The 14,056-nt window shown below is 43.6% G+C and overlaps 1 protein-coding gene across 1 annotated transcript in view; it reads right to left on the bottom strand.

Moving 5' to 3' along the window:
• GALNT10 (polypeptide N-acetylgalactosaminyltransferase 10) overlaps positions 1–14,056 on the bottom strand; it is a 177,525-nt gene that overhangs the window by 82,567 nt on the left and 80,902 nt on the right. Inside the window, exon 3 of the mRNA XM_019750401.3 lies at positions 11,759–11,897. Within this exon, the coding sequence (XP_019605960.3) occupies positions 11,759–11,897 (139 nt within the window). The remainder of the gene's footprint in view (positions 1–11,758; positions 11,898–14,056) is intronic.

Here is a 14,056-nt window from a genome sequence, read left to right as displayed (position 1 = left end):
TACCACTTGTAACTAAAATAACCCTTGCTGATGTAACTGGATAACCTCTAAGCCGTTTCAGTCAAATGATTCTGTTTTAGACCTAATGCTGGCTTCGGAAAGACAGGGGCAGCAACTACTGTTTTCCAGGAGTTATCTCTGATCTGAAGGGGCACAACTTCTCTTTCCTGCTGCAGGAAGAGAACTTTGTTCATTCACTGACCAGGAGAACGTGGCCTACGGCGGCAGTGGTGTTGGGAAGGCAGTGGGCGAACTGGGAAACAACTGAGCTCATTTGTCACTAAGCAACCCCAATTTAATATTCCCTAAAGGATTCTGAGCTCTTGTGACATAAAGATAAATGTAATATACTGGCCCTTAAGATGTGCCCTCTGGGCTTAATGCTGGAGCACCAGAATATAAAAGAAAAGAAGTGAAAACAGAGGAAAGCGTTGCAAAAATCTTCTCTCTGTGTCCACTTTGAAACAGAACAACCCAATCATTTTGAAGGGAACTATAAAACACATTTAATTCCCTAGCATGGGACACCACCCACAGACCAAAGTGAAATGCAAGTCAACTGAACAAACCCGACATTGTATGGACTAAGGGAGTAAGAGTGCTTTGGACCTGGGTTCAAATCCTGCTGCTACTCTGCAGCTGTGAGTCCCGGAGCAGGGTTCCAGCCCTTGCTGAGCCTCAGTTTACTTATCTGTGACATGGGCATGGCAACACCATGAGAATGGCATGAGAACTAGGTGAGACTGTACATTTAAAACAGCCATGTGGAGGGAAAAGTAGTTAGCTCTATCCTTGAAGATGGGTCAATATGGAGGGCCCACAGCAGAGACGGTCCTGACTTCAATTCTCTTGTAGTCAGGGATGGCCATCCCAGGAAAGGGCGTGAGGTTTCCAACAGGCTTAACCTAAGTAAGAGTTTTGCTCTTGTAGACATGTATCCCCCTCTTGGTACTCCAGGCTTCAGCCAGCTCTGGGCTCAAAACCTTCTCATTTGCTCGCTCCTTCAGTCATGCATCCATTCAAGAAATGTTTACGGAGCACCTGCTATACGACAAATACCATGCTGAGCCCTGGGACTACAGCGGTGAAAAGCAAGCCCTTGTCCTTGTCACACAGGACAGAGAGTCGAATGGGGGGCGGGGCAGACAAATAATATAAGCAGTAATAAATTATAATTCTTCCAATGGGCTCTGGAGCCACCCAGAAGCCGAGTGGAAGTTATAAATAGCTCCAGGCTTTGGAACAAGAAGAAGAAACTGGGTCTCAGCGGGTACACTGAGAAAGACTCCTGCCTGCCCCGCCCCTGCCCCCGCCCCCAGACACAGATTGGGGCCCTCTCTGACACACCCTCACAACAAGCCTTCCCTCCTCCGCTGGGGCTCGGCTCCCCAGCCCTTCGCTACCCCACTCTGGGGGATAAGACAGGGGTGGGCTTTCTCTTTAACACAGTCCGGCTGGAATCAGAGGAGTCGGAAGACGAATGTGACACAATGTGCCAAGGCCGACAGCTTTCTGAAGGTCCTTTTCCATTCAGGAGAGGTTCTGCTGAGAGCCAGCCGCACCCCCCTGCTCTTCCCTCTTCTCAATAGACAGGTAAGAGAACCACAAGGGTCCAGCAGTGTCAGTCATGCACCTCTGCACTGCCCTTTCATCACCCTTTGCGCAACCTCTAACCTGCCCCAGGGACGTCAGACACAAGCAGTAGTTACAGTATCTTGCTGGTGTTGTCTTTCATCCCCTTTGAACTCACATTTTGGAAACGCCTTTGTTCAGATATTTAGTTTTAAAACAGTTATAAAAACAACAACAACAACAAAACATTTTAAAGAACACAGCAAAATCCAACAGTTTCTTCACGCAGCTGTCCCACACAATAAAACTGGTCTTCCTACAGATATAACAGGCAATGTACTCCACTGGCTCCAACTTGAAACACAGGAAGGAAGCGGCAAGCAGGAGGAACTGTTAATGAATATGATGTGTAAGGTCAAGGTGCCCGGAGTTACCAGCATGAAACAACCATGAGGACCACACCTCAGATCCCAGTTAGATGCCAGCTGCCAGGCAAATGTCGTTAGGCAGAAATGGGCTTTAATATCAATATTCTTGCTGATTCATGCAAGTGGAGAAAGGAAGAAACAAAAATGTAAAGATACATGTTCAAGGATGTTTTCGCCACTGTTTCCAGAAGCAAAGTCCTGGAAACAACCTGTCTGCCTATCAATGAAAGGCTGGTTGAGTAGATTATATTCCGGTGGAATATTACACAGCTATTAGAAATGTGACCACAACCTAGTAAATGAACAAAGCCACTTGTAGAATCAAATGCATATAGTACAATCACATTTTTGTAAAGCAAAACCAAACCCCAAACCCCTTTATATGTCTATGTAAGATGCATAAACAAAGGAAAAACTATAGAAAGCTAAACTGTTACCATTCATATCATTCACTACCTGGGCAGATTTAGGAATAGATGTAGAGAAAGAGCGAGAGCAAAAGCGAGAGCAAGAGAGTGAGAGAGCGAGAGAGAGAGGTGTGTGTCTCAAGAGAACCATTGATTTCTCCCCTCAAAAAAAGCGTGAGGGAGGCTTACAATTGAGGGGAATTATGTTCTATTCTACGTAAAAGTGCTCCTAAACTAAGCTGCTCTTGCTTGTCTCATCATCCTGCTGTCCTTGACACCATCTTAATGAAGGGAGAGAATTGATAATCGCCTTTATCTTCCAGTCATTTTTCTCTTTTTCCTTAAAACCCTTTCAAGGCCAATACCACTTAGCAATCAAACTCAGCTCTGTAACCAATTTTACTGAGTGCTATTTATCTGCTCCTGGACAGGCATATATTACCTTCAGCATGGTGAAGGAAATGCAACCTGAGTAGTCTGTTGGGTGTATCCATTTATCTAGCTAATATTGCTCGCATGCCTGGTCCAAGAACCTTCACACACAAATGATGAGAATTTAAAAATGTCTCCCTCCTTTTCTGTGAAGAATGGGTCTCAGTCTGTGCAGGATGCAGTACAAACCTTTGGACCAGATGTGGAGTCTTCTTTGCCTGACACCAGCTGTGTGAACCAGAACAAAGAGCTGAGCTTCTCCCAGGCTCAGTTTGTGCATCTGTAAAATGGACCTAGTGATCCCCATTAGATACAATTTCAGAGAGGCTGGGATCACTAGAGCTGTGATACTGTTTTTGTAAAAGAGAAGATAGTGTCAAAACATAAAGGGTAAAAAGTATCATTACACAAAACCTCAAAGTGAGACCAGGCTGGTAAAATACTCAGCACAATCCCTGTAAGTACTTGATGAATGAGAAACGTTATTATAATAGCACACCATCCATTTCTATAAGACTTAGAAAAAGCATCTGTTTGCAGAAATGATTAAAGAACCACAAACCACACATGAGTTCACGTGCATGTTAGTTGGTTCTTACCTAGCATAAATTGTAGGGACACATGCCCATTTGATTTTCTTTTCCTGGCTCACAAATCATTCAGGCTCCAGCCCCTCTTTCTACCCCTCTGCTGCTCCCCCAAACAACTGCCTGGCTAACAACCTGTCAAACTAGGGAGTCTGCAACACTCACATCTGGGCATCTCTGGGGTGCTAATCTTATATCAAAGGACTCCATTATAAATGAGTCAAGCGCGCTTACTCTACGCCACCACACCAATTATGATAAAAGGGTATAAACTGCTAATACGTATACAATAAGAGGTCGAACTCATCCTACATACCTCATTGCTGAATATCACTATGGTCACTTTCAAAGTACTCCCCTTGGGAAGCTATGCACCAACGCCAGCACCTAGTCCACCCTTCAAAGCAATTTTGGAACTCATTTTGGAATGGCCATCAGAGCTGTTGTCGTATTACCCTTGATGTCCAAATGTCATCAAAATGTCTTCCTTTCAGTATTTCCTGTCTCTTCGTGCAAAGAAAGAAGTCATTGGGGGCCAGGGCAGGTGAGTAGGGAGGGTGTTCCAACACAGTTATTTGTTCCCTGGCTAAAAACTCCCTCACAGACAGTGCCGTGTGAGCTGGTGCATTGTTGTGACGCAAGAGCCATGAATTGTTGGCGAAAAGTTCAGATCGACTAACTTTTTCACGCAGGCTTTTCAGCACTTCCAAATAGTAAACTAGGTTAACTGTTTGTCCAGTGGGTACAATTCATAATGAATAATCCCTCTGATATCAAAAAAAGGTAGCAACGTTGTTGCAACAAAGTTCGCAAACTTAATTGTCAGACCTCGCTGGTATGTCTTCGGAGCCTATCACTGTTCTGTGGATGGTGTGACAAACCTCTCAGCACTGTGGGGATGGGGTGGGAGAATGAAACCCATCTGGGACAGGAGTTTTCTTTGTGGGAAGGTTCTTAACTACAATATCAATTTCTTTAGTATTAATAGATATATGGCTATTCAAATCAATCATTTCTTCTTGAGTGATCTTTGGTACTTTGTGTTTTTCAAGGAATTTGTCATTTCATCTAAGTTATTGAATTTATAGGCATAAAATTATTCAGATTATTCCTTTATTATTCTGTTAATAGTTACAGCATCTGTAGTTATGTCACCTCTCTTGTTCTTGACATTGGTAATTTGCGTCTTATCTCTTTCTCATCAGTCTGGTTAGAAGTTAATCAATTTAATTGACCATCTCAAATAAACCAACTTGGTGTCATTGATTTTTCTCTCTTGGTTTTCTAATACCCATTTCACTAACCCCTGCTTTGATCATTCTTATTTCTTCTTTCAGTCTTCTTTATTTCTTTTAAAAAAATCTTTATTTATTAATTTACTCTTCTTTTTCTAGTTTCTTAAAGTAGAAGCTGATGTCATTAATTTGAGATCATTCTTTTCTAATGTAGGCCTTTAATGCTACAAATTTCCCCATAAGTACTGCTCTAGTGACATCCCACAAATTCTGATATTAATCTGTTTTCATTATCATTCAGTTCAAAATACTCTTTAATTTTCCTTTTGATTTCTTCTTTGACCCATCTGTTATTCATAAGTGAGTTACACAGCTTCCAAACAGTTAGAAATTTTAAGAGACTGCTTTGTTACTGGTTTCTGAATTTCATTCCACTGTGGTCAGAGAATATATTTTGTATCATTTGAAACCTTTTACATTTATGGACACTTGTTTTCTGGCCCAGAATATGGCCTATCTTGGTAAATGTTCCCTGAGTAGTTTAAAAGAATGTATGTATACTGGTATTCTGCCATTGATGGGTGCTCTGTAATTGTCAATTGAGTCACATTGCTATTCAAGTCTACCATTATCCTTGCTGATTTTCTGTCCACTTGTTCTATGAATTACTGAGAGGGAAATGTTGAAATTTTGTAATTGTGGCTATGTCTATTTCTCCTTGCAGTTCTGTGAGGTTTTGCTTCGTGTATTTTGAAGCTCTCTTATTAGGTACATAAACATTTAGGGTTGTTATATCTTCTTGATGAACAGTCCCTTTATTATTATGTAATGACCTTTATCCCTGATAATAGTTTTTGTTCTGAAATCTTTTATCTATACACTCGTATAGCCATTCAAGCTTTCTTTTGACCAGTGTTAGCATGGTAGATCTTTTCTATCCTTTTAATTTATCTGTATTTTTATATTTAAAGTGTGTTTCTTACAGGCAGCATGTAGTTGGATCTTGCTTTCTTATCTAATCTGATGATCTCTGCCTTTTAACTGAAATGATTGTAGCATTTACATTTAACACGATTATTGATGTGGTTAGGTTAAATTCCATCATTTTGGTACTTGCTTTCAATTTCTCCTTTTTGCTCTTTATTCCCTCTTCCAGCATTTTTTGTGTGTGTCGGAAAAGTATTTCCCAATGTTTGAAAGATATTTTCATTGGGTACAGAGTTCTAGGTTGAGTGGGTTTTTACTTTCAGTACTTTAAAGACGATGCTACACTGTTCTTCCCCACATTGTTTCCAGTGAAACAATTTACCGTTGGTTCTCTGTCTACAACATATTTTATTTCTCTAGCTGCTTTAAAATGTTTTCTCTTCATCACTGGATTTTAGTAATTTGATTATGACGTGCCTTGGTGTTTGTTATTTTATTCATGTTTCTTGAGACTGGGTTTCACTGAGCTTCTTGGATCTGTGGTTTTAAAGTTGTCATTCAATTTGGAAAACTTTTGGCCATTATTTTCCTCCTCTCTTTCATGGACTCTGGTTACATGAATATTCGAGGACTTAAAGTCACACAGTTTAATACTCTTTATTTTTTGAAATTCTTTTTTCTCTGTGTATTTTATTTTGAATAGTTTCTCTTCTTATATCTTCAGGTTCACTAATCTTTCTTCCCCTTGCAATATCTAATCTGCCATCAATCCCACATACTGTATTTTTCATCTTAGACGTTATTGGTTTCACTTCTAGAAGTTCAGCTGGGTCTTTGCATATCTTTCATGTCTCTAACTTTTTTTTTTTAATTTATTGGGGTGACAATCATTAGTAAAATTACATAGATATCAGGTGTACAATTCTGTATTACATCATCTATAAATCCCATTTCTCTAACTTTTTAAACACAAACAATAATACAGTTACAGTAACTACTTTAGTGTCCTCTGCTAATTCTTACATCTGTGTCAAGTCTAGGTTGGTTTTAAGTATTTTTCTCATCATAAGCCACGTTTCTCTACTTCTTTACATGCCTGACAATCATTGGTTGGATTTTATCTTGGTTAGGGCTGAATATTTTTGTATTTCTTTAAGTATTTTTGACGTTTGTCCTGGGATGCAGTTAAGTTACTTAGAAACAGTTTCATTGATCCTTTTGTGTCATAACTTATGCTTTTTTAGACTGGTCCAGAGCACTGTTCAGTCTAGAGCTAATTAGTCCCCACTGAGGCAAAACTCTTCAAGTCCTCTACCCAATTTTCCATGAGCTACAAATCACAAGGTTTTCCAGTCTGAGTTGTGGGAAGAGGCACTGTTCGTGGCACTGTGTGAGAGCGTGGCACTGTTCCCTCTAATCCTTTTGGATGATCTCTTTCCCAGCCTCAGGTAGCTTTCACATAGGAAGGAGCTCATCGGTGATCTGCTGCATACTCAAAGGGACCATCCACAGACCTCGGTAGCTCAATCTCCATGCAGCTCTCTCTTCTTCAGTATCTTGTCCTGTGAACTTTTTGCTCTTTGTTTTCCCTGGACGCTCAGCTCCATCAACTCAACTCAGGAAGTCCTGGGGCTCAACCTGGGTTCCCCCCGCCCTGCACCATAGCCTGAAAACTGTCTCAAGGCAATTAGCTCAGGCAACTGGAGGACTCTCCTCATTTGTCTCCCACCTCTTAGGGATTACTGCCCTTCACTTCCAGTGTCTTTTTTTTTCTCCCCCAGTTGTTTCAGGCAGGGGAGTAAATCTGGTCCCTGTTACTCCATCTTGGGTCCTAAATAGCATTTTTAATGTCTATGTGTACATTCATATTAAAGCACAGATATTATTATTATTACTGCTACAAATATGGTTGGCTTTAATGTCTTGTGCTTTTTCAAATTGTCTTTTTTTTTCAGAGTATATGTTCAATAAATGCTTCTCAAAGGTAACAGAGTGTAACTCCCTCCATTGTTGTTTTTGCAAACTGTTGGGGAAGTAAAGGTGCTTCATAGGGTACTGGCCAATTCTAATAATATGAGGTTGTAAGTTCTTTTGAGGAAATTCAGCACATACCATAAATTAACCGTGTTAATTTAACAAAAAGGTAAAAGCAAAAAGGAGCACGGAACCAGGATTCTAGGTAGACCTGGATCTTTTATTGCAACAAAGACTCCATTCAGGTTCATTCATTACTGGAAACTAAAGCCATGGACTGCAGAGAGCAGGTCAGGACGGTAGACCACTTTCTTTGCCACGATGGACAATCTTTGCATGGGAACAACTGATCACCCAGCAAAGGGGTGTGCACAGGAACCTTCAGACCCAGGCCGCTTTAACAGCTGCGGCTCCGGCTCCGCTGCCATCAGCGCTGTGGGGCCTCCATGTGCAGCTGTCAAACAGCCCAGCAGGGCCCCCTGAGTAGCAGGGAAAGTGGGCCAGCCCACCAGCCAGCGTCTGTTTTGCTCCCTTGGCAGGAAGTGCAGAGGGCAGGCCTCCTCAGAGCCAGCTGGCTGCCTCCCACATGCACGCCCAGCAAGTGAGGCCCAAGTTCCTAGCTTCCGTTCTCGGTGGCTGCACGTTCCCCAGTGCAGCTTCTGGTGGAAGCAAATGCAGCTGGCACAAACAAACAGCCCCTCAATCCTCTTCTTGACATCCTGTTGCCAAAATTCAGTTCGAAGGAATAAAAGGCAAACATAAACCTCAGCTCCTGCTGGGGAAGTTGTTTAAGCTAAAAGAAACCGGAGGGAAGGAGCGGCTCAACGGCTCTAATTTATTCACACATTTCTGCTGTCAAACTGCAGGAAAGTTTCCCCCCTGGGATAAAAAAAAAAAAGGCTCTTCAAGACATCTGTCAACTCATTTCTGAAAAGTCAGCTTCCACAACTGGGGATTCTAAAAAAGGGGAGTGTCAGGAGCACTGGATTTAGCCCCAATCTTTCACTGAAACTTGGATGCTGGCTGGGCGGGTGGGCTGGTAACAGGAGCCTGTGGCTTAGACTCAGTTCACATCCGTCCAGGACAGGGGTTCCTCACCTTATCGATGGACCCCTCTGCAAGGCTGGTAAAATGCATGGACACTTCTGAGAGCAAGGATTATACTTCAGAAAACAAAATATATGAGATTGTAAACTATTTAGGACTGAAACATCGTTAGAAAAAAATTTTAAAAAATCAAAATGCAGTAATAAATGTGCTTCTTTGGGAACACATTAAACAACGGGATCTAGTGCTGGTTCTAAAAACTACCTTCATTTCAAAGTGGTGATGAGTGCCCACAACATTTCAATCTATCTCTAAAGTGATGAGAAAGCACATGATTTCTTTTGGTGACTGCATCACAGGGGCTTTGGTGCCTACATTCATAACTGGAGGGAACACCGCATTTCAGTGAGAGGTTAATAATAATTTTAAAAAGCCACGTTTTTCTCATCCAAGTTTACAGACCTTCCTGAATTCTCTTCGTGGACCACGGAACTCCTGGATTAAGAAGCTCTTTCTTTTTCTGGGCTGTCAGGAAAGGGCACTGCACTGGGAGACAAAGGGGCCAGACCCCCATCCCGGCTCCTCTTCCAGCCAGCTGAAAGACTCATCCTTGTAACTCATAAGCTGAAGAATGTGCATCGTCTTGGCTGGCAAGTCTCTGCCCAAGCAGTTCTCCACCTGCCATGTCTTCCCGCAAAGGCTGGTGTGGAGTGCGGGTGTCCTGGGAGGTTCCAAGCACTCTGCTTACCATTGTTACTGGTCTTCTCTGCTGCAGTGTAATGCCTTCCTTACGCCATCTGTCCCAGCCCTGCACAAAGCAGCAAGATGGCTCATTTCTCACTGTGCTCTGGTGTCGGGCACAGGGCTTGGCACACACACGACCATTATTTGTGTATTTAGTGAATGAACAGATACATAGATGGATAAAAGCTGTGACCCACCCAGCTTCTCGCTCTCATGATAAAAATATTCCTTATTTCATACCAGCAGTTCTCAACCCTCCTTATACGTGAGAATCACTTTGGAAGATTTTAGAAAATTCAAAGACCCAGGCCGCATCCCCAGAGATTGAGATTCCAGTGGCTTGGGTGCCATCCTGGCCTTTGCATTTTTTTTCAAACCACCCCAGGCACAGTCAGAGCCCACAGAACCACAGAATAGCAGCTGAGGTGAGAGTAAAAAGCTCCCAGATGCACTTCTTTCCTAGACCGCGAAAGATGATATTAGTGTAGAATTCTGAACTCTGCAAGGGGCTAAACACATAAATTGAGTTTCTGACCTTCAGCGTCAGGTCGCAGTTCTGAATCCAGAAACATCAGTAATATCTGAACTACATTCTCGGACTTAGATGAAAAAAAAATCTCAGGCTCGACAGTGAAGACCATGAAACAAATTGCAAACCCCACAGACAGGCACACCCAGGGCCTGTTCCCTCCCCTCGCTGCAAGCCATCATCAGGAACATGGCCCAGCCCTGGACACGCAGTGCGCCCTGCAGCCGTGTGGCGTCCTCCTCCACAAAGTGGAGATGGGGATAGTCCGCCTCGCTCAAAAGCACTGGTGCAAGAACTGACAGATGTAATGGGGCTGAAAGCATCCGGGGAGTAGCCAAAAATGCCATCATGATTAGTTCTTGATTATTGTAGTCTACCATCTCAGTTCTTACAGGTGAAAACACCTTACAGCTCAGAGATTAGTAACAGATTCCAGAGGCAGAATCCCTGCATTCAATTTCTGGTGCCCCCTCTTACCAGCTGTGTCATCTGGTGCAAATTATTTACCCTTTCTGTGCCTCCATTTCCCATCTGTAAAATGGTGATAATAAAGGTACCTACCCCACTGGGTTTTTTGGAAAGTTTGGCTGAGTTAACAGCAGTTCTAAAACGTAAGCATGGACCAGAATCGTCTGGAGGGCTTGTTAAAACGCCGAGTGCAGGGCCCCTCCCCAGAGCCTCTCATGTGGTTGACCTGGGCTGGAACTTGAGAAATCTACATGCCCAACAAGCTCCTAAGGGATGCTGATGTCACTGGTTTTGGAACCACACTTGGAGAACCACTGGCTTATATCAATGCCTGGCATACAGTAAGCACCTGGTAAGTGTTAGCTCTCATTATCGTTTCTTGGGCTCTACTTTTAGTCCCTGAACAAAATACTTTATCCTCCAATGCTACTCAGTACTGCCTTCGTGTAGAAGCCATTTTGAAATCCACTTGCAGTGGTTCCCAAATTGTGGACCCCAGACAAGCCGCACGAGCTCCATGTGGGAGCCTGTTTGTAATGCAAGCTCTTAGGCCCTAACCCAGATCTACTGAATCAGGAATTATGGGGGTGAAGCACAATGTCCTGTGTTCCAATAGCCCCTCTGCTAATTCTAATGCACATCAGCTTTAAGAACAACTGCTCTCCTAAGAAATCACCGTGACCATCACAAAAACCCTACTGAAAACGTCCAGGAGGCAGGATGGCTTCAGGTCCAGAATAGAACATTTGGCTGAACTGAAACCTAAGGCCTGGCTCAGCTCCTTAGTCACCTTGTGGCCTTATGGGAGTTATGACACGCCTATAACCCTTAGTTTCCTTATCTATAAAATGGGCATCCTTCAGGCCTCATCTCACAGGAACCTGAGATGATGCAAAGAAAGGGCCTGGCCTGTTCAAAGAATGTCAGCTGCCACTGTTATCTTTATAATTGTTACAATATGTCCTCTCTCAAATGATTTGAGATAGCTTATAACAAAGACATAAATACACAGATACACAGGAGAGCTAAAATAAAGATAAAAAAAAGAAATAAGCATGTCACAGGTAGAAAGTGGAGAGAGTGAGGGTTGGAACTGTCACTGAAAATGTCTTCTAACTGGGGCCTGAACATCCCTGCGGGCCAGAGCTCAAAGGAAACGTAGAGGTTCCATGTTCCACCACCGAACAGAGGTAGGAGACTGGCTCTTCTGGGGCCACATCAGCGTCCCTCTGCCTCACCATGCACATCCTAGGAGCATCTGATCACAGGAACCGTCGCACAAAGGCCCTCGGTAACAGGAGGGACTCCTCTCCAGCAGCGCTTCTTGTACCTGTTTCTTTAATTAATTCTCAACAAGTGCTAAGAGCAAAATCCTTACATCCCAGAAGATGAGCGATGTTACACTTACTTAGGGTGCCGAATATCAGGGAGAGAGCGATTCAGGGAGATTTTATCACTGACGTAGATGTTGAATCCATTTTCTCGGTACGCCTGATCCACTCTGTCAGCGTCAGTCATGGGGTAAGGTCTCCCCTGTTCCCCGTTTCCTACGGGCAAAGAGCAAAGTCAATGTTGCTAACTGAATAGAGGGGGAAAGAAGGATGAAAAATGTGGTCCAACCACAAAGATAAACCTTTATGATTGGCTACCAAGTGTACGTCCAGATTTGCGGGGGAAACTGGACAGAGGGGCGGGGAATGAGCATTTATTCAGTCATGGGAGTCACACACTTCACAGACTTCATTCTCGTGTAGTCTCCACAGCAAATCTGCAGAGTGGACATTAGAACCCTTAACCTGTAGGTGGATAAACAGGGACTCAGAAGAGTTATAAAACCAGGTGTGAGGGCTGCAAAGCCCATGCTCCCTGCACACTACCAGCCCCAAACACTCCTGATTGAGGAGGCCCATCACCTGGCCCGGTCAGCCACATATGAGCGGATCAACTCGGCCCAGCCACACTACCTCTCTGAACTAGGAGCTGGGGCCCCTCTGCTACCCACAGCATGTTGACAGAGTCAAATGGAATGCTGTATACATGAAAGCTTTTTGTAAACTGTACAACTATATAAATGTGAGGAAATATTGTGATTACTCTTGAGGCAGGGTAACTTTATATGTAAATCAAAAACTGCTACAAATTATAAAAGATGCACTGAATTGTTTAAGCCAGCAAACAAATTAAGATCTGCCTACCCAAGGCAAGGATTGCCTGAAAAGTGTTGCTGTGGGTCACGCATTGGGTGGGTAAAGGGCTATTCTTCCCTCCCTCTGGACGATCCATCTGGGGAGAGTTCCTGATGCTCCCGGAAATTATTCTCTGGGTTCCCAAGATGCAGATGGTGAGTGGGAATGTCTGCAACAACTCCTGTAATAATAGCTCAAGAACTCGCCATGGGCGAGGTTCTTAAAGAAATGGCAATCAAACCAGTTGGTTAGAAATCCCCTCATTTTCTGAAGCTTGTGGTCTGAGCAACGCCCTGCGTAGTTTGCAAAGTAAATGCTGACCATACAGCTTGATGGGAAGGTGCCAGCTGAGAGGCTGAGCCCAAAAAGGGCTGTGGCTACTCCAGCCAGAGGAGGGAGAGGACGCTCTGCAAGATTCTGCAAGGCACACAAATGCAGCAAGCAGACACCGAAGGGCAGAAGCGTCTCTCTCAGGCAGGGAAGCCTCAGGAAGGCAGTACAGGGGATGATTCAGAGTGCAGGCCCTGGAGATGGGCTGCGGGGAGTTCACAGCCCAGCCTGGCCACTCCCAGGTTCTCTTGGACCTGCTTTTGGCCTGCCTATGTCTTGGTTTTTGCAGTAATTGGGGTAAGAAGGTTCAGTGTGGTGATTAAGAAGGCAATGCAGGGCGAGGTGCCTGGTACACAGCACTGGTCATTATTCTGAATCATTTCTCCAACGCTCACTCTTTTTTTTGCTAGTTTGCCCAGTGCTCTAATAATTCTCGTATAATTGTCTGGCAAATCAGCTCTTTTCAAATGTCTCCTTTCTTAATTTAAGCAGCACCCCCCCCCTCCCAACCTTTCATTTTAAATCACTGGCATACAGAAAAAATGCATGTCATGTCTTTAGAGTTCCCTGGACTTCAGTTATCATTTCAGCTCTATTCATAGGCTTGTTGTAATCTGGTTTTGTCATAATGTAATTTTGAAAAAAATCAATAGTGGTGGATACCTTTAACTGAGATAAAAATGAATAAAATACCAATCCCTTATATTTCTACAGTTCTTGACAGTGTAAAGCTTCTTCATACCAACACGCTGAGGTTGTCAAAACAAGAAGCATGAGCCCCACTAACAGATGGGGAAACAGGCTCACGGAGAATTTATCTGATGGTCACATGGCTGATAAGTGGTATCAGAGCTGCTTTCCTGACTCCTAGTCTGGCCTCTCTAGAAATGACTCTCAGCACCATTCATGTATCTCCGCCTCCCCAACTCTTCCCAACTCCTCAGTGCAACAAGAGCTACTCCAAAGACTAATGAGCCAAAGAAAACTTCAGCTGAAGCTCACTAAATTCATTCAAACTCATGGCTACAGTGCTGGGTAGGGATCAACTCTGCCCTCCAGACCTGGGTTCAAACCCCAAGCCTTCCTCTTTCTCACTGAGTGACTGTGGGCAGAGTATCCCATGTCTCTGAGCTGCAGGTCCTGTCTCGTCAAATGGGCCATGAGGCTGATTTGGGGATGCACCAAGAAAA

The sequence above is a fragment of the Rhinolophus sinicus genome, chromosome 5 (assembly GCF_057876585.1).
Source record: "Rhinolophus sinicus isolate RSI-liver-muscle chromosome 5, RSI-T2T, whole genome shotgun sequence".
Lineage (NCBI taxonomy): Eukaryota > Metazoa > Chordata > Mammalia > Chiroptera > Rhinolophidae > Rhinolophus > Rhinolophus sinicus.
Note: the sequence above shows the minus strand (reverse complement) of the source record. Positions and strands in the feature narration are given on the sequence as shown.